The sequence below is a fragment of the Babylonia areolata genome, chromosome 3, assembly GCF_041734735.1.
Source record: "Babylonia areolata isolate BAREFJ2019XMU chromosome 3, ASM4173473v1, whole genome shotgun sequence".
Taxonomy (NCBI): Eukaryota; Metazoa; Mollusca; class Gastropoda; order Neogastropoda; family Buccinidae; genus Babylonia; species Babylonia areolata.
In genome coordinates, this window is record NC_134878.1 from 54658570 (window position 1) to 54679813 (window position 21244).

Below are 21244 nucleotides of genomic sequence, written 5' to 3' on the forward strand. Positions count from 1 at the left end.
CTTCGATTTCAGACCAATTTATGTCTTTCTAGTGTGTCAAAACTGATCGAAAAACACTTGCAGAACATTTATATTCTTATCTTGTCAACGACAAACTGATCCCCGAAGATCAGTCCGGATTCAGAAAAAAACCACTCTTGTCAAACAGCCCTCATACAGCTTACTGACAGTCTTCTAGATAACATAAATGAAAATAAAAGTACCATGTCTTCTTTTTATATAATTATTTTGAAAAAGCCTTATGTAACTAACCATTCCTTCTTACTGCGTAAGTAAGTTCACAAATTAACGCCGGAATTCACTCATTTCAGACAATCGTTTCTTTCCGACAGGAAACAGTAACAGTCAATAATCAATTTCAGTACTTACATGTGTCAAACATGGAGTATCACAGAGATCCATTTTTAGGTGCCGATCTTACTCTCCGTTTTTGTCAGCAACTTGCCTTTTTCCATGAAAAGTAATGCGAAACGTTTGCAGATGACAAGTCTATTGATTCTAGCAATTCAGATGCATATTAACTAACATACGAACTTTAATACAGTATTCAAAGACTTAATGATTGGATACAATTAAATCTCGTGTCTTTAAATGCACAGAAAACTAAATGCATGTATGTATCTGCACGAAAAAAAAAAAAATCGAAAGATGAAACATAAATTGATTTGAACCAATAGAATTGAAGAGGTAGAATCACATAAGACTTCGGGCGTCTTTTTTTATTTATTTATTTATTTTTTACAAAGATCTATCCTTGACTGACCATATAACATACCTAGGTAAAGGTCTCTCGAGCTTTACTGCCTAAATAGCTTTAATTTTAGGCTCTGGTAGTATAAAAATGTTAATAAATCATCATCTCTCGAGCAAACTACTTCATTTAGCACAAATAAAAAAGAATCCTTGACGTCCATTCACGAAAGCTTTTTTTTTCTGTGCACATGTCCTGCCAATTATCGATTATGCATCGACTTCGTGGGACAGTTGTAGCAACACGAACTTACAACGTATTCACCGTTTGTATAAATGAGCATTGAAATTAGTATTGTTGAAGTCGAACACCCTGACCCCTAAGGACTATCAACAGTTAAGTATATTATCTGTCCACAACAGGCTGTTCGTTAACAAGGCAGTTTGCGTGATTATATTGTACATGGAAATGCCCCGAAAAAGATTACAGACACATTAAAACTAATGACTACAAACATAACAATATATTACGCATAGCGAGACCAGGAAACAACCCGTACAAACCCAGCTTCTTGTACTCGGGTGGGAATGTATGAATAACCTTCCACTCACTTTATAAAGAATTACAAACAAAAACGTGTTTAAGAAAAGTCTTAAGAAACATCTCATTGACTATTGAAAAGATGGACCGTATCAATGTTTTTTTGTATCATTGTATTACTCTTTTTGTCACAGACTTCTTTGTGTTAAATTCGGGCTGCTGTCCCCAGGGAGAGTGCGTCGCTACACTGAGAGCGCCACCCACTTTTTTGTATTTTTTCCTGCCTGCGTATTTTTTATGTTTTCCTGTCAAAGACAAACATCCTAGCCTATTATCTATTAGTCTACTCCTTCATTCATGATTTGAGTAATGTTTTGTGCATACCAGCGTTGATTGTGTACTTGTGTTGTTCGGGGAAACGTGTTCGTCAAATGTGGTAGGGATGACGAAATCGCGCACGAACATGTGTGTTTATATTTCTTTGTGTGAATGAGAAATGCAGGTGTGTATTTTTTTTCTTTGCGATTTACTATCTGTTTCCGTTTTCTTCTCTTTTTTTGTTCAGATGGCTTGGTGTGTGAACAAATATATATACTTTCAAAAATCAGTTCCTTTATTCAATTATCCATCACGAAATAATATTTTGACTTTGACTTTGATTTTCACACACACACACACACACACACACACACACACACACACATATATATATATATATATATATATATATATATATATATATATATATATATATATATATATATACATACACACGCACACAGAACAGCGCTGCAGTGAAAAGCTACCTAAACAATCAACAGTTTTTTCCTGGCACTGTGAGCGAGTTTGTCACGTCCACGCTAGAGGAGTGAGTAAAATAAACAAACAAACAAACAGAAAAACACCCCCCAAAAAACACCCTCTGAAGTCTACATATTACACCTCTCCTCTTGTCCAGTTCATCAGCTTTTTATGCACACTTACGTAGTCTGTCTCTTCCCTCTCTCCTGTGTTGCTCCTCCTCTTCTTTCCCGCTGCCTCTTCCCAGTTTCTCCAGTTTTTGACTCACTAGTGTAAAGAAAGTGAGTCTATGTTTTAACCCGGTGTTCGGTTGTCTGTGTGTGTGTGTGTGTGTGTGTGTGTGTGTCCGTGTGTCCGTGGTAAACTTTAACATTGACATTTTCTCTGTAGATACTTTGTCAGTTGACACCAAATTTGGCATAAAAATAGGAAAAATTCAGTTCTTTCCTGTCAGCTTGTTTAAAACAATATTGCACCTCTGGGATGGGCACAAAAAAAGAAGCCTAATTATATGCAAACTGCATTTACTGTTATATTTATATTTTTTGTATTCTCTAAACTTGGCACTTTGACCTCTTATTCTGACACAACAACAAGAGGAGTCATTATTATCATTTTTTGTTCAAACAGGAACTTCTTTTGCTAAGCATGGAATTTTTATTTATTTTGCAAACGTTTTGGTGCAGATAGTAAAAAAGGGAAATTACTCTGTAATTAATGCTAGGGGACTTAATTTATCACAAGTGAGTCTTGAAGGCCTTGCCTCTCTTGTTCTTTCCTTTCTGTTGGTCACGACTCCAGTCTCGTTCGACACTTCATGTGGCGGTGGGGCTCGCGTAGCAGCAGAAAATTGCGTTTATTCATTTGTTTTTATATTTCCTTCTTTCTGTCTTTCTTTCTTTTTTACTTTTCTTTTTTTTCTTCCTTTCTTTTCTTTCTGTTTTCTTCTTCCTTTCTTTCTGTTTTTTCTTTCTTTTCTTTCACATATTTTTCACCAAAGCTTTCAACAAAATGAATGCAGTCAAATAACGAAAGGCATCTTTTTTCTGTCTTTCTTTCTGTTTTTCTTCTTTTCAAGTTTCTCCGAAGAAGACCTTTCACTTTGAGATAAAATGTCAACTGAACAAGAGGATCTGCTATTTGTTTTTTTGACAGATATGGTTTCAGGCTTCGGTCAATGGAAAAAAAACGGGAGAGAGAATGCTAGTGTTCCTTTTCCGCTTATATTCTTGGCGAAGTACACACATGCAAATAGATACATTCCCAAACAAACAAGCAAAAAGAAATGCATGGTGTGCAGACCATGACCTGGTATCTAACCCTGCCCAGTATTTGGATTTAGGTTTTGCGAGGGAGATGACACGGGTGTTGTCCACAGAAATCTGAACCGCCGAAAAGTAAAGTGAGCCATCCGTCACTTAAGTGTTTGACGTTTATGATACAGGAATAGTAAGTAACACACACCTTTCGAATCCTTTTGCTTGTGATTTCTTTGTGGACATGTATCACCATCAGCGTTCATCATCACTGGCAGAGCTGTGGTCCGATGGAGACCATGCTCATGCTCTCTGCCGTGGAGTCGGTCATCTTTTTGAATTAATTGTAACATGTGCTTCAGACGCTTGTGTCTATCATGGAATGATGATACAATGGCGAATTCCAGCTCTTGTGCTGTTGTCGAGGGGTTTATTGCGAACTGGTTTTGATTTGGCTTATGATGTCTTACTTTGCTCCTCGCTTTCATATTTTCATTGCCCATTCTCGTCATTTCGTACGTATCCAATGGCACTGTTGTCTTTCGAGCGGACTGTCTGTTACAACCATGTGACCGACTAGGACATCAGTCTCTGATGCATCCAGCAGCTTTGCTGCACGTGGGGATATGCTGGGTGAAAGGTTTACCTGTGTAGCACGGACACAAGGCGGCGTAATGGGCGGACTTGTTGGCAGCGGAGGCAGCAGCAGCAGCAGCAGCAGCAGCAGCAACAGCTGCAGAACTGTACAGTCCGTTGTAGCCGTCATAACGGCCGTTCCACGCCGTCAAGCCAGACAGCATAGAGGGGTAGGGCGTCAGGTTGATGTTACGACCACACGCCGCGGCGGCGGCGGCGGCGGCAGCAGCGGCTGCCCCATATGTGTACCTGATGGAGTTGAGATGGGCCGTTGGGGGCTGGGAAATTGGGGAGAAGGCCGACTTGAACCCGGCAAAGCCCAGCGGCCCCAGGTAAGAGGGCGGGAGCGCCGCTCTGGTGGGAACGGAGGACGCGGAGGAGTGAGGAGTCATGAGCTGTCCGGCGGGCAAGGGGGGAGCCCCCAGAGAGGGCAGGGGCGGCAGACAGGGCATGGTGGGCAGGACGGGGGAGGTCAGGGATCGGGGGAACTGGTGCTGGTTGAGGAGGGTCTCCATCGTCATCAGCATGTCGTTCTGGCAGCTGTCTAGCGAGAACTGCAGAGCCTCGCGCTGCATGTGCGGAAACACGCGACTCAGGAGGTCCAGCGGGGAAGGGCCGTCACTGTTCCCGCCGTCCTCGTTGGCTGCTTTCTCCTCCTCCCGACTGCCGCCGTGCATGTGGGGCCTGGGAGCGACCTCCGCGGGCAGCTCTACTACAGACGGGTCCGCTGCTTCATCGTCCTGGTTGGACGCTCTCTTCCTGTTACCTCCTGTCCCGGGACTCCGCTGGGATCCGGCAGTGGTGGTCTCCCCTTCTTCGTGTTTTTCTCTGAACAGGGACGCCGCTTGGCGGGCTTGGAACTCCAGGGTGCACTGTTCGTCCGGCGACTGTTTCGTCGTGTGGTGTGGTTCGTCGGGCGTTTTCCTGTCGTTGTCAGCGTGGTGGTGGTGGTGGTGGTGGTGATGGTGGTGGTGTCGGTCCACGGTGGAGATGTTGCCGTTGGCGGTGGGGGAGGAGCGAGAGTGGTCGGCGGTGTCCAGGTCCCCGTCACTGTCCGTGTCCAGACGGGCACGTTTGGCAACTGTCAACAGATCAGAAGAGAACACAGTGAATCGTTTCAACTCGGTACAGTCAAAGGCCCCTTTGTCTGCTTTTCGTGTTTTGGACACGTTCCGCTTCATGGGCACTTTATGAAACACTCAGTAGATAAAAATGTACTAATGATGAGTTCTTGATGAAAAAAAATAGAAAGAAAAACAGATGGAAATAATGGGGGCTAGATGACTCCCCCGCTCCTCCCGCCTCCCCCCTCACCCCCCCATTCCCCCCCCCCCCCCCCAAAAAAAAAGGGGGGGTTCAGAAAGAAATAACGACAAACAATTAAACCAAACAGTCAAAACAAATATCTGATATGACTGTACTTTCATGGATACCGACTTCATTAAAACACATACAAGTACCCTCCCACACCCCACGCCCCACCCCCGCGCGTGCATACGCCCCCTCCTCCACACACATTTATAACCAATTTCTCAACGATTATTTTCGTCATATTCCAATTCAAATTTCATGTACTTTGTCAATCATTGTCTTTCCAGTTTTACACGTCTAAAACAAGTCTGTCATTACCATAAAACATCTGAAAAATCTGTTACGCTTATTAACGTATCTTAGTTATTGAACAGGTAACACATTTGTACGTTTTTCCAAAGACGGTTGATAAGCAATACATGCTTTCTTTTTCTAGCTCTCACCGATTCCAGTTTCATGTGTGACAGAAAATATATCACATATGAAATGTTTAATTAAAAGAACAACCTAAGAATGAAAGGAGGGAAAAGGGCAGACAGACAGACAGACAAGGGAAACATGAACCCATATCGCAGAAAAAAGCGGGGTTCGGTAAAGTTGCTTTAAAAAAAAAAAGAGAAAAAAAAGGAAGCAACGGAGACACATCGCATGTTTTTGTTGATTTTTTTTTTTTTTGGTCATGACAGTCATTCCTTCCTAATACACAATTTCAAAATAGATCGACAATTACAGAAAATGCGCAAGATCATCTTTTCAAATTCAAGGTCCCTAATTATTAGTTTGATAGAAAAAGTGCGTGTCACTTGTCACAGATACAAACATCGGGCTGCACCCGCTGTGACGACAATTACCCAGCTGTAACGGAGCTTGTTTGTGGAAAACGTGTGCTTTATTTGTTTGTTGTTGTTTATTATAGGGTGTTTTTTTGTGTGTTTTTTTTTCTTTTCATTCATTTAAAAGTTTTTGTATATTTGTCGAGAGAGTTCATGAACTCGTCACAAGTGCGAGCAGGGCAGGGCTGCGCCGAAGCCCCAGACACGCAGTGTCCGTGTGAAGCGAGGCATGTTGGTGTGAAATGCGGGGTGAAAGGCTGCCCTACGAATCTCTCAGCCCGTCCCCTTCAGGGAGGCTCTCATCATGTCCCCTGGCATTGAGTTGTGTCAACAGGATTTTGTCGTCATGAATAATAAAGAAAGGCAATTATGCCGAACCATGAACACCATTAGACACAACCGAAAACATTAAGACGGGTGGGATTTTTAAGATTTGTTTTTTTGGGTTTTTTTTTTAACTGAGCAAGGACAGGGGAAAAAAAATTAAATGTCTTGGAGACGTTCTCAAAACCTGACAGGTCGAAACACACATACAACCACAGACACAGGCACCCAGCCAGCCAGTCAGCCAGCCAGCCAGACACACACACACACACACACACACACACACACACACACACCACACACACACACACACACACACACACACACACACCCACCCCACACACACATACACACACACACAACCTCTGTCTCCTCGCTCTCTCTTTCATCAGTTCTCTCTCTCTCCCTCTCTCTCTCCCCCTCTCTCTCTCTTTCATTGTTTTTTTTTTTTTTTTTTTCTTCCTCCCGCCCCCCCAGCCCCCCCACCCCACCCCTTTCTTTCGAAACAAACTTGTCCGTCACATTCTTTCCTCATCACAATTCGTCCTTCCAACTCTTAACTCGTCGTCAATTAAACGACGTCTCGACAGCAAACCTCGGTGGAGCAAAACATGTTGAAGTGAGATGATTGTCGCGCCAGTCAGCGATCAGTGGGCCTGGCGTAGGCCTGACACCGCCATTGATTATCATTATTATCATTGAAAGTAGCACACGGTTTCACTCACTTACCCCCGCCTTCCCTGGTAAAATCAGTTCGACGGAAGCCGCGAAAAAGTTCGTCGCGAGTCGGAGAGGAAAGGGGCATGCTGCGGAATATACGTTGTCGCCGGGCATGTCTTGTCGCCGGCGACTTGATATGGCGACGACTTTCACGACACGTATGTAACTATTGTCGCAGGCGACGGGTTAATCTTATCAATGTGTCGAGACTCAACAGCGGCACATCTTGACGCCTGTCTTCCGAGCAAACATTTCAATTTAGAGATGATGATAGTGATTATGATGATGATGATTATCGTGCTCATCACACACACACACACACACGCACACACACGCGGGCGGGCGCGTGCGCGCGCGCGCACACACACACACACACACACACACACACATACAGAGAGAGAGAGAGAGAGAGAGAGAGAGAGAGCAAATGCACACATTCACACACACAGACAGACACACCAACAAAGACAGACAGACACATACACACACACACACACACACACACACACACACACACACACACACAGACACACACACACACACACACACACACACACACACACACACACACACACACACAGCTGAAAGTACGTATTGTTGCCGGCATAATGTTGTCGGTGCAGTTGATTTTTTTTTTGTTTTTTTGAGTGACCCTCCCGGTACATGACAGGCACCGTTGAGAATCTGTTAAGCGTTGGACTTTTGATCCAGTGTCTCACTAATCCGGTGCCTCACTAATCCAGTATCTCACTAATCCAGTGTTTCACTAATCCAGTGTCTCACTTATCCAGTGCTTCACTAATCCAGTGTCTCACTAATCCAGTGTCTCACTAATCTAGTGTCTCACTAATCCAGTGTCTCACTAATCCAGTGCTCTCACTAATCGAGTGTCTCACTGATCCAGTGCCTCACTAATCCAGTGTCTCACTAATCCAGTGTCTCACTAATCCAGTGTCTCACTAATCCAGTGTTTCACGTGTGCTCAGTGTTCGAGGGTCCGTTTCGGCATGGTGTTGCGTCCTTGTGATAGGCACTGACCTCCCATTGTTCTCACTCCAACCTGGTGTGAACGGGTATTTTGTATTTTGTATTTCTTTTTATCACAACAGATTTATCTGTGTGAAATTCGGGCTGCTCTCCCCAGGGAGAGCGCGTCGCTATACTACAGCGCCACCCATTTTTTTTGTATTTTTCCTGCGTGCAGTTTTATTTGTTTTTCCTATTGACGTGGAATTTTTCTACATAATTTTGCCAGGAACAACCCTTTTGTTGCCGTGGGTTCTTTTACGTGCGCTAAGTGCGTCCTGCACACGGGACCTCGGTTTATCGTCTCATCCGAATGACTAGCGTCCAGACCACCACTCAAGGTCTAGTGGAGGGGGAGAAAATATCGGCGGCTGAGCCGTGATTCGAACCAGCGCGCTCAGATTCTCTCGCTTCCTAGGCGGACGCGTTACCTCTAGGCCATCACTCCACTCCAGGGTACCTGACATCGGTTGCGGGAGGTTATAACGGCGGAAGGAGAGGACTGGACCCCCGGCCTTCCTATGCCGCTGATCTGAGTCCCCAAGACACAGTGGATGTGAAATCACAGCCCCCCACCCCCTCCCCGATAGCCGTAAAGGCCGTGGGACATTTAACTCACTCAGTACGGCCAGTCCTCTCTTCTCCTCTACACAGACCCCTCGGATGTCCAGTGGGTGTCTGAATGACCCAACCTTTAGCTTCCGTCGTCAGAATTGTGGTATTCTTTGTCAACATTCACCTCTTCAGTATAAGAGCCTTCCGCTTGCAATATTTTGATGATGGTAACTGGGGTGAAACGCTGTTAACGTCGTCTCTTTCGCCGTTCGTATGGAGAGAGTTTTAACCGCCCGCTACATACTGTCGCCGGCGACAATGCGTGCCGAGATGCGATAGCTTGGTCACTGGCCGAGGATAAGCGCTATATATAAGTATCCATATCAATTACTCAATCAATATATTTGCCGTGAACGTCGGCACATTTTGTCGCCGGCGACAACATCTGCCCCGGCGACAATTCATGCTGCAACAGCTTCCTCCTCCCCCCCCCCCCCCTCCCCCCACTTCCCTTCCCAGCCGACAGCGAAAACAGGGTGGGGAAAACCGTTGCACGAAGGCGCCCTGGCGGCGTCAGGCGCTATTGGCCCCCACTCCCCCGTTGTCCATTCCGGAGATCTTGTCAATGAGCCATGTCCACGAAATGGTAAACCCCGCACTGCATACATTGCTTCTGCGTGCGTGTCGCAGGCGTTCCACGGCGTCGTGGTCGTCTGTGGGTTTTGGGTTTCTTCCTCTCCACCCCCCCCCCCCCACCCCTCCACCACCACCCTCCCCCACCCCCCTCTTTTTTCGATTTTTTTTTTTTTTTTTTTTTTGAGTCATGTCTGCGGTGTTGGTGAAAGCTTCCCAACTGTTGTTGTTGTTGATAAAAAAAAAAGCTTTTCTTGAATTTGTTTCTCTCTCTCCGTGCTGACATACAACAAGGCTTGAAATAACTGTTTCTTTTGAGAGAGAAGAGACAGACAGACAGACAGACAGAGGGGTTGGAGGGGTGCGTGTTAAAAAGAGAGAGTGAAACAGAAACGGAGAGAAGAAATGGATTAGCGCGCTCTTATATTATAAAACTCGCTGGAAGTATAGCTTGAAGTTTCAAACATAGCCTTTCTGTTGCTGCAGTAAAAAAGAAAAAAGAAAGAAAAAAAAGAAAAAAAAGTAACAGATTCGTAGGGCTAGAATTCCCCAGTCAGTTTTGTTGGTTTAATCCCTTCACTGTCAGGAAAGCGTAATGAATATCCGTCTTTGCCGTAACGGATTTCTTTCTTACGGTATTTTGGCTGCTTGCCGTCAGGAGGATGAGGAAGAGGAAGAGGCTTTGGTGGCTGGGGGGACTGGGGGGAGGGTGGGAGAAGGGGTGGGGGGAGTGGGAGGTTGGTAGGTTTGCGGGGGGGTGGGGGGGGTGGGGGGGAGGAAAGAGGTGTTGTCCCAGCGCCAGGTTCCTGTGTGTGTGTGTGTGTGTGTGTGTGTGTGTGTGTGTGGCGGGGGGGGGGGGGGGTCGGGGAGGGGTGTGCGTGTGTATGTTCATGTGTGTGTGTGTGTGTTATCTTAAGATATTGTTTTGAGAAGAACCCCCCCCCCCCCTACCAAATTTCTGAGAAGTTCATTTCACTTGTGAACACAGCGAGGAAAACCGCTTATTTTGTTGCTGCATATTATAATTTTAGTTCGCTAAAAACGTGCGGCTACGAATTTTTCGTGACGTATTTCTAACGGCTATTCACAGGATAGGTCACATGAGTTTTTACCTGAAAAGACGTATAATTATAGCGTCCAAACCAATCATCACAACCTGGTGCATGAAGCAGTAGCTAGGTTACAAGTACACACACCTTTTAATGGAATGGGTTTTTTTTTCTTTCTTTTTTTTTTAATACTAAAAATAAAACAAAAGCGTACTGATTTAAATCATCTCTCGGTGAACCAGTTACTTCTGATTGGTTCATGCTGCGCGGCGACTAACTGTTGGCTTGCAGTGCAGTGCTGTTGCTGCTGTTTGATTGATCCCCGAGTCGGTGAGACAGCACGATCACTTTGTGTGTGTTTTTTTTTCTTCTTTCATGTGGCGATAGGGGGTGTGGGGGTGGGGGTGGGGGGCGATGGTAAAATGGGTACTGGGTGGTGGTGGGTGATGTGTGTGCATATGTGGGTGGTGGGGCAGAGGGTTGGGAGGTGGGTGGGAGGGGGATACTTGGGGGTGAGTGAGAGTGTGTGTGTGTATGTGTGTTTGGAGGGGGACGGGGGAGGGGGGTGTAGTTGTGTGTGTGTGTGTTTATCTCTCTCTCTCTATATATATATTTATATATATATATATGTGTGTGTGTGTGTGTGTGTGTTTGTATATATATATATATATATATATATATATATATATATATGATATATATATATATATATGTGTGTGTGTGTGTGTGTGTGTGTGTGTAAAACAGTTATGTTGGTTGTAAAGCAGTAATGACAGGGTTTCAAAAGTGCGAAATGTGCTTGAGAAAAATGACTGTACTAATGGTCTCTCGGTCTCTGTCTCTGTCTCTCTGTATATCTATCTATCTATGTATCTCTCTCTCTCTCTCTATATATATATATATATATATATGTCTTTACTGTCTCGACTGTCTCTGTCCCTTCCCCATCTCGCTCGCCTCCTCCTTCTCCCTCTCTTTCTCTTAAATGGACATTGTTAATGTTATCCATAAGATATAACGCCATAATGGAATCTGTCACTTTTTCCCCTTGTCCCGGAAACAAAAAAAAGCTTTGAAGTGTATGGAAATTGCTTTTCTCTCAACGTGGTGCATCCATTTCGTTGCCCTCCTTTCTGTGTGATCTGTTGTTTGTTGGGTTTTTTGCTTGCTTTTTTTTTTGTGCCGAGGGTATAATTATGGTTACAACAAAGAAAACAGTATCTTACCCCTTCCTCTCTCAACTCCTCCTCCTCCCCCTCCCTGTTTCTCCCCCGCCCCCATCTCTCTCTCTCTCTCTCTCTCTCTCTCTCTCTCTCTCCCTTCCCTTCTCTCTCTGACTTTCTTTCTCTGTGCGTGCATGTGAAAGAGAGACAAGACATCCACCTGCGCGTTGTTATAATGTATGTGTTCATGGATGTCACACTGCGCGCGCGCCCGCGCGGGTGTGTGTATGTGTGTGTGTGGCATGCGCGCACGCGTGTGTATGTGTGTGTGTGTGTGTGTGCGCGCGTGCGTGTGTTTGAAGAAGAGTGGTGGAATTTATGAAGTAAGCTTTAAAGTAATTAAAAAAGATTAGTCACTGTCAGGGTCGCTGATCAAAGAGCAGTCTGGGTCAGGGAGTGCAAAGTGAACAGTAGAGAGAAATAAAACGTTCAAAGGACAGAAAGAACGAAAGGTAAAAGGGAGAAAAAAAAAGAAAAGAATAAAGAAAAAAAAGAAGGGTTAAAGACAGAGAGACAGACAGAATGGAAGAAAGATGGAAGAAAGAAATAGGGACAAAAAGAATTAACCTCTCTTTGTTCTTTCTTTTCAGCTTCGTTTGGTGTGTCAAAGAAGGTTCAGGAGTTTTCCACTCTATACGAAATGTGACAATGACTTACCGTAAGTCTCATTCGGCAGCTGGCATTTAAGAATCTCGACTTTTAAGTGATTGACACACACAGGAACACAGATATGCGCGCGCGCACGGACGTGCGCTCTCCCGTTCTCACGCACAATAGTACACTTGTAGATCTGCAAGCACTACGCAGGCGCGCGCGCATGCACGCACCTCCCCCTCACTCCCCCTCGTCGACCCCCCCAGCACCTCCGCCCCCCTCCACACACACACACGTGTCTGTTTATCTATTAATTCATCCAAGATCATGATGCCAAGAGAGTAGCCACGAATCTAAATATATTTCTTTCTTTTAATCTTTGGTTTGCTTGTTATATTTTCAATTTCTAAACATACAGTTTAGTTCACTTTATTACTTCTTATTTCATAAACAGAGGCGGGGTGTGGGAGGGGGGGTGAGAAATCTCTACTCCATAAATAGCATGTTGTGAAGTTGGTAGAAAAATCCATAGGTTCCACGACAGCTAATCGGATATGACAGATAGTGTTCGATTTGCCAGCCTGTATGTGTCTTTTCTTTTCTTTTTTTTCCTTTTTTTTTTTTTTTTTTTTTGCTGCCCCAACATCTGCACCGTTTCAGTGGCATTACTCCCACGCCGCTCATTTAGATTCCCCCATACACGGCCACACCCGGGTTCGTCCATCGCAGTTCCAGCGTCGGCAGTTCACAGGGAACCATCGATGTTAGGTCGCCAGGAGGCCACACACCAGAGGAGACCCTGCACTGCTGCTGTCACTTCGGTGGTGTTCAGTGGTGCCTGTTCTGTTTTAACGTACTTAGGACACCACCTACTAAGTCCCCTACAAACGACAATAATGGCTTAGTCGCGGAGCCAGACTGAGTGAGCGTCCCTCCCCATGTGTGTCATTTCTATCTTGAACAGTTCTTCTCACACAGGTATAAGTCTATGGCAGTGTCTTTTTTTATTCGCTCCAAAGTGAGGAGTATGTGTGTGTTGAGCATACAAAATGTCGGATGGTGGCTTCCGCTTGAGAAATGGTTTCAGGGTTTTGTGTTTTTTCATGCTTCAGTGAACCATGACATTTTGTACTTATTAGTAATAGTCATTTTGAGTTAATGTTACGAGTAGATATTATGCAAATTTAGTGTCTTTTCACTTATGTCTGGAAGCAATCAACGATGTTATAAGTCAAATAGCAAGCGAACGAATTGTTGATATAAACGCGTGGTATATTTCTTGGGGCGCAGTAGCCGAATGGTTAAAGCGTTGGACTTTCAGTCTGAGGGTGGAAGTTCTTCAGATCTCCTGGATCAACTTATGTGCAGATACACTATCAGCTGACCCCTGCTCTTGTGTGAACAGAACATTAAATGAGTACGTTGAGGTCCCCTAGTATGAGTGTTCCGTGGGTTCTGGAAACACGAATATACTCACCATGCACACATCCTAAAACGGAGTATGGCTGCCTATATATATACATGGCGTGGTGGAAACGGTCAAACACGTAAAAGCCCACTCGTAGATGCCAGCGAAGTAGGAGGTGCAGTCTACGAACGGAGAAAAGAACAAAAAAGGAAAGAAGCAACTCATACAGTACACAAATGGCTTTTTATCGTGCATTCATTACCAAAACTATCCATTTCTTCCCCGTTCAACCAGCCACGATGAGCACTGAAATGATGTATCAAAAAGGTGTTCCAGTTGACTGCGCTTCAGTTCTTCCCGGCAGAATCGTTTTGCACGAGTTGTTGTACGTCGTTTACCATTGAAGCTTGTGTGCTTCTTTAACTTCTGCTTGTCGCGTGAGTACATGTGCGGGTGTGTTTGTTAGCGTGTTTATGTGTGTGCACACGTTTGTTCGTGTATGGTGTACTTTATGCATGTATGTTTATGTATGCATAACTTTAAAAAAAATTGTTAGACTGTGTACATGCGTTAAAGCGTTGGATTTTCAGTCTTGAGGGTCCCGGGTTTGAATCTCGGTGGCGCCTGGTGGGTGAAAGGGTTGAGATTTTTCCGATCTCCCAGGTCAACATAATTATGTGCAGACCTGCCAGTGCCTGAACCCCCCCCCCCCCCCCCCCCCCCCACTCCCAGGCGACAAGACGAAAGAGGGTTAATTAATTGTTATGCCGAAGGAATTCAGGTATATTTGAAAAAAACGGATTCATTTAGATATATAAATAAAAAGTTTCAGTAAGAATATACTTATTGTTTTGTAAACATGGTATAGCTATGAAAACAAACAACCAACCAACCTTGGTCAGTAAGAACGAATTGTTCTCAACGAATATACAGATCTGATTACCACGATGATCGGTTTTTGTTGTTGTTGTTTTGTTTTTTTGTTATCAATGAAACCAACATATATTAACACACCTTTCAAGTCCACACATTCCTACATCATCACTCCTCTTCCCAGCCTCCACTCTCCCCACCCATACACCCTTCCCTCCATCCATTTCGTACGTCTGAAAATTAATGAGCTTTTGTCCTCAAAGGTCTTTGCAGTTTGGGAACAAAAGCTGTCTTTGTTTCTGGCGATTGTAAATTTCGTTCGGCAAAACCTGACGACCAGAAGAAGAAAGTAAAGCGATACTGATTAGTGTGTTCTGTAATCATCATGCCCTTCTCTGCGGTGCGACATTGAGAAAGAAAGAAAGAAAGAAAGAAAGAAAGAAAGAAAACGAAAGTATAGAACGACGGGCGCCATAGCCGAATGGTTAAAGCGTTGGACTTTCGATCTGAGGGTTTCGGGTTCGAATCACCGTGACGGCGCCTGGTGGGTAAAGGGTGGAGATTTTTACGATCTCCCAGGTCAACATATGTGCAGACCTGCCAGTGCCTGAACCCCCTTCGTGTGTATGCGCAAGCATAAGATCAAACACGCACGTTAAAGATCCTGTAATCCATGTCAGCGTTCGGTGGGTTATGGAAACAGGAACATACCCAGCATGCACACCCCCGAAAACGGAGCATGGCTGCCTGCATGGTGGGGTATAAACGGTCATACACGTAAAAGCCCACTCGCGTATATACGAGTGAACGTGGGAGTTGCAGCCCACGAACGCATAAGAAGAAGAAGAAGAAAGAAGATATGCAGGCTGTTTGGAATTGAGTTTGGACAGTGCAATGCTCCTGGAACACGATAGATATGTGTGACCATGTCGTTAGTGTGGGTGCAAAGAGTGCATCATCAGTGTGTGACTTGGTATAATCATTATGATTACGGCTGTGCCCACTCGCATATATACGAGTGAACGTTGGAGTTGAAGCCCACGAACGCAGAAGAAGAAGAAGAAGAAGAAGAAAGTATAGAACATTTATTGTAGTTATCTTATTCTCGTTCTTGCACACACATTGCCCGTTCTGTCCAACCAGCCCTGATACAGACAGACCCCTGGTCGGCCAAGCCCTGAACCAAATGTGTGTATGTATGATAGTCGTGTCCAACTGAGTACCACCAGGACAGCAGAGGAGGCAGCTACTGTCCCAACTATCTGATTCAAACTCTCAGACTGTTGGCCGACGTTCTTTCTCTGTCTCTGGACCTTGCAATTGGAATGAACTTCCTCTTTCGCTTCGTCAAGTCTCCACACTCAGCTCTTTCAAGTCTGGCCTTAAAACCCACCTCTTCCCAAAATAGCCTCCCTTCCCTGCCTCTTCCTTGTCTTTAGTTTCTCCAGTTTTAGAGTTATGCATGCGTGAGAATGACTGGTGCGAAAGCGCTTAGATTTGTCTATGCACAAGATTCAGCGCTATGTAAGTACCATTGTTCTTATTATTATTATTATTATTAATTTGATTGTAGTGGAGGGTGTCTTGCCCAAGTTAATCCCCCACTCTCTCGGCCAGGAAGGTTTCAGGAAGCCAGCGTTGGGATGGTTCCCAAAAGCCTTCTTCTTCTGCTTTCGTGGGCTGCAACTCCCACGTACACTCGCATGTACACGAGTGGGCTTTTACGTGCATGACCGTTTTTACCCCGCCATGTAGGCAGCCATGCTCCGTTTTCGGGGGTGTGCATGCTGAGTATGTTTTTGTTTCCATAACCCACCGAACGCTGACATGGATTACAGGATCTTTAACGTGCGTATTTGATCTTCTGCATGCGTTTACACACGAAGGGGGTTCAGGCACTAGCAGGTCTGCACATATGTTGACCTGGGAGATCGTAAAAATCTCCACCCTTTACCCACCAGGCGCCGTCACCGTGATTCGAACCCGGGACCCTCAGATTGAAAGTCCAACGCTTTAATCACTTGGCTATTGCGCCCGTCGTTCCCAAAAGCCAACTAGCTCCCATGGCTGCAGCACTAAGAGTCAGTGCAATCTGGCCTCCTGGCTTGGGAGTCAGTCCTTCACAAAAGGCGAGCTGTGAAATGAATTCCTCACCGATGGATTCCCATTGCAGTGGAGAAACGGAGGCATAATTGATCATACAGCTCTCACTTTGATGTTGGCCCAACTGTAAGTTTATGAACCATGAAACTGAATTGAATTATGTCAAACATTTCCTTTCCACTGTTATGTCCAGAACAGCTTTTTGAAATCTGTATCCACAAGGAATCAACACGATCCATTCTTTTTTTTTTTCTTTTCTTTTTTTCAGTCGCACGATATTTATGATGATTTGTGGTATCGTCTTTGTTTCCTTGATGCTTTGTCTTAAAACAGGAATCCCATGCAAATAAAGGATTTTCTGTTGTACTCATGTTGATGATGTTATTGTCGTAGTTGCTTTCTTGATGTTTAGTTAGGAATCTACATTTCGGAACAGTTACCTTCCAATTATGGAAACTGTTACTTAATCACAATTTCGCATGTTCCATAGTTATCATTCTGTATAACAGTCCTTACTTTGTACTAACAGGTCTTTATTTATTTCTTATATGTATTATTTGTTTATTTTTTGAACTTTTATGGTTGTTGTTGTCTTTACAATGTGATTAACTACAAGCTTTCTTTTCCAATAATGCAGAAGTGGTATACTCATGCTCCTTATTATTATGATATTATAATGCCACCACTCGCTTTCGCCTTATCCTAGACACCATTACTGTAATAGTTGACACAATTGATGCTGTTGCTATGTCACAACTGGTCCAGGCTGTTTATTATTAATGTCATCTTAAATCATCATGATTACTACAATCATTAATGTGTAAACATTGATTGATTGAATGATTGGACAAATCATCTTTTTTTGTTGATGATGTTGTTGTTGTTGTTACAGATTTGTTTTGCCTTGTTTAGTCTGTTTTGTTTTGTTTTGTTTTATCTCTCTCTCTGTAGTGGAAGATGCTACTGTTCGTTTTATATTGTTTGTTTCATACTATTCTCTGTATTGTATACATGTTTTTGGAAAACAAATTTTTAAAGTTAAAAAATAAAAGAAAAAAGAATCTACATTTCCCTTGGACATCAAGGATCGTTTGTTAATCTTCTGGTGGTGATGTCATTGTTATCGTTGTTGTTTCTTTTTTTTCGTTTCCTTTCTTTCTTTGTCTTTCTTTCTTTCTTGTTTTTATTTATTTATTTTTAAAAATGTTTTGGTCGTTGTCTGGTGATCATCGCTTTAATGAAGGGAGTAGAAATGAGACGAAAATCAAAAGAACGTGAAGACACATTGAGAAATTAGTGTTTCTTTGTACAATCGAATCCGTTGTGTCACCATAGTCTCATTATTTCTGTGTGTTATTTTCTCTTTGTGATATCCCAAGACGGTTTGGCAGATTTATCGGTACCAGGAGGTTGGTGGTTTTTCATTATTTTCTGTTTCGGTTTTTGTTTTGTTTTTTGTTTTTTTGTTTTTGTTTTTGTTTTCATCCTCTTGTTTGTGACGCAGGTCATTTTCAGCTCCCCGCAATGTGGCCCTGCCGTCTGAAGCAGACCTGGGATTTCAGGTCCGCAGTGGACGTTGGTGGGGGGAGGTTGCGGGTGGCGGGGAAGGGGGGAGGGAGTTTGATGGAAACTCATCCGCTACGTGCACTATCTTCCGCCATCGCACCGTTTGTGTCAATGGGCCGGATCCGCTGACAAATAGCGCCGCCGTGTTGTATAACTTGTATCCCCCAGCCGCCCGCTCGTTGCGCAGTGTTCGGTTACCTGGACGGTTAACAAATTTAATCCCATCTCTGTCTCTGTCTCTCTCTCTCTTTCCCTCTTTGTCTCTGTCTCTCTCTCTAATTCTGACTGTCTGTCTCTCTATGTCTGTCTATCTCTCTCTGTTTCTTCCTGTCTGTGTCTGTCTGTTTCTGTTTCTTTCTGTCTCTATCTCTGTGTCTGTCTCTGACTGTCTGTCTGTCTGTCTCTCCGTTTTTCAGCCCTGATACGTTTCTGTGTGGTTGGCTGGGCTGTCAGCAAACAAAAGCGAAGACTGTGTGTGTGTGTGTGTGTGTGTGTGTGTGTGTGTGTGTGTGTGTGTGTGTGTGATGCACCTCTGGTGCACCTTATAGAAGAAGGAAAACCGTTACCAGTAAAAAACAAAACAAAACAAACAAACAAAAAAACACACACACACAAAACAAAAACAACAACAACAAAACACCCAACAACAATAAAACTGCGGTTACACAGGCTGTCATGCATGGCCGTTGCTCTGTGTCCGTCTGCGTCTGTGTGTATGTCTGTGTCTCTCTCTGTTTCTCCTCCCGTCCCGTCCCTCTCTCTGTCTTTCTTTCTTTCTTCCTCTGTTTTTGTCTCTGTATCTCTGTTTCTCCTCCGCACCCCTCTCTCTCTACACCTCCTTCTCTCCCCCCCCCCTCTCTAAAATCGTTTGCTGATCGATGTGCAGAACAATATGGATTGATGAGGCTGTGTGGCTGCTATGTATGCGTGCATGGTCGAATTATGCAGATTCTCTAAACTTCTTTTCTTTCGTTTTTTTGGGGGGGACTTCCCTCAGTGTGCATGCTTCCATTTTGCACAGTCATCTTGTATCTTTAAATAGTGTCGTATTAATGTCAGGACCATTTGATATATAAGACAATATGCATGCATACGACATGCAGCTGACAAACAGACACCAGCATACGAAAAAGTAAAACAAAGGGGGAAAAAAAAGAAGAAAAAAAGCCCCAAAGCAACCAACAGTAGCAAAACATGTCAACATTCTGCAAAAACCATATTTCGTTGTTGTCGGCTGATATTCAGGCCAGTGACATTATTAGATGAAACATGCATATGCGAATGCACATGCATAAGTTGACGTCAGCACGCACTTGTCTTTACATCAAGGTCTTATTATTTAACTTTATTTAAAACTCCCCCATCGCCCCCCCCCCCTCCCCGTCATCCCCCTCCCGTCTTTGGCTTGGTCAGCTAGTGCAATATGTCTTGCAGCCATCTTTCAGTTTGTTCCTCTCTCATTGTGTGTGTGGAAGGGTGTGTGTGTGTGTGTGTGTGTGTGTGTGTGTGTGTGTGTGTGTGTGTGCTTGTGTGCGCTCGCGCGCGCGCGTGTGTGTGTGATGCTGCAATCATGTCCCCCCCAGCCCCTTTATTTTCAACAAGTGAATGTGCACTATGCAGAAATCGTGGCTGTTTGGTAATGTGGTTTATGCATATCTAATAGTCCATAGTTATCAAATGATGCTTGTGATCAGCAGAGGTAACATAACTGATGTATCAAAAGCTGCTTGGCTATTTGTCTGTTTGCATGGCTCTTTTCTTCTTCACCTATCTGTCTATCTATCTCTGTCTATCAATCAATCAGTCTATCTATCTATCTATCTATCGATATATCAGTCTATCTTTCTTTCTTTCTTTCTACACATGTGTATATCTTGTATGTCTGAAATAAATGTGCACGTCAAATCCTTCTTCTCAGTAATCATACAGTCTCTATCTACATCTATCATTTTATCTATCTGCATTGCCTCAGTGTCTGATTTATACGTCAAACCCTTCTGTTTGTTCCAAGTTTGAGCTTCCTCCATCCGCAATTCTTTGTGTCTGTCTGTCTGTCTGTCTGTCTGCCTGACTTTTTCTATGTCTTTCTTTCGATTTTAGTCTTCCTTATCTCACAGTCTGCCTGTCGCTGTCTCTCTCTGTGACTGTGATGATCGCAGCCTTCTTCCTCTCCGCTTCCACCCTTTTCTCCTCTTTCTCCCCCCCCCCCTTCCTCCCTCCTCCTCCTCCTCCTCCTCCTCCAACCTCCTGACCTGATGGCCAGATCAGATTTTTAACATAATTTCCAAGCGTTGTTGGCAAACTGCTTCAGTGTCTCTACACCACCACCCCCCGGCTTTTTTTCCCGCCCAGACAATCAATTGTGTCCACAGAGCGCGCGCATCGCTCGAGCCCGGACACCCCCCGCGCCGGCACGCGCAACCGTCACCCGACCCCCCGCGCGGTTCGGCGATACTCGCCGGCGAGCACGGTGACAACAACAGTGCGGAGGGACAGGCTGGAGGGTGTAGCAGCGCGCTGTTCTCGCTAGGTTCGCCGTGCACCGTTGTTTGCCCGTGACCACAAAAGCGCAGCGCGAACAGGGAGGGGGGAAGGGCGGGGGGTGGGGGGGGGGGCGGGAAGGAAGGATGCATGCGGCTGGCAGACAAATCAGATTGGCGAGGATGGGGCTGGCGGAGAAAGAGATAGGGTCAACGGTTTGTGACTGTCGGTCGGTCGGTCGGTCGGTCATCATAACGGGAGCTGAGCTGTGCCGTGCTGTGCCGGATGGGAGCATCATGGCAGGAAGGACGCGAGCGCCAGTTCAAATACAATTAAGGGTGTTAGCTTTTTAAACTGAAATCGCATCCTTTACTGACACAGGAGGCTAGGCAGGCTTGCACTGGTAACCGCGGGGCGGCATATGAACGCCGGCTGCACGCACATACGCACGCACACTGACATACACGCATGTGCGTTGATTGACGCAAGCACGCACACATGCACACACACACGCACACGTGTACGTAAGCGTGCATGCACGCACGCACGAACACACACACACACACACATACACACACACATACACACACACGCACACACACACACACACACTCACTCACA

General features: G+C 44.7%; 1 protein-coding gene across 1 annotated transcript in view; it reads right to left on the reverse strand.

The window, feature by feature from the left end:
* Positions 1 to 2034: 2034 nt before the first annotated feature.
* The window catches only part of LOC143280119 (uncharacterized), a 60520-nt gene continuing 41310 nt past the window's right edge, over positions 2035 to 21244 (reverse strand). The window contains exon 2 of the mRNA XM_076584673.1: positions 2035 to 5005. Coding sequence (XP_076440788.1) covers positions 3873 to 5005 — 1133 coding nt within the window. The 3' untranslated portion in view covers positions 2035 to 3872. The remainder of the gene's footprint in view (positions 5006 to 21244) is intronic.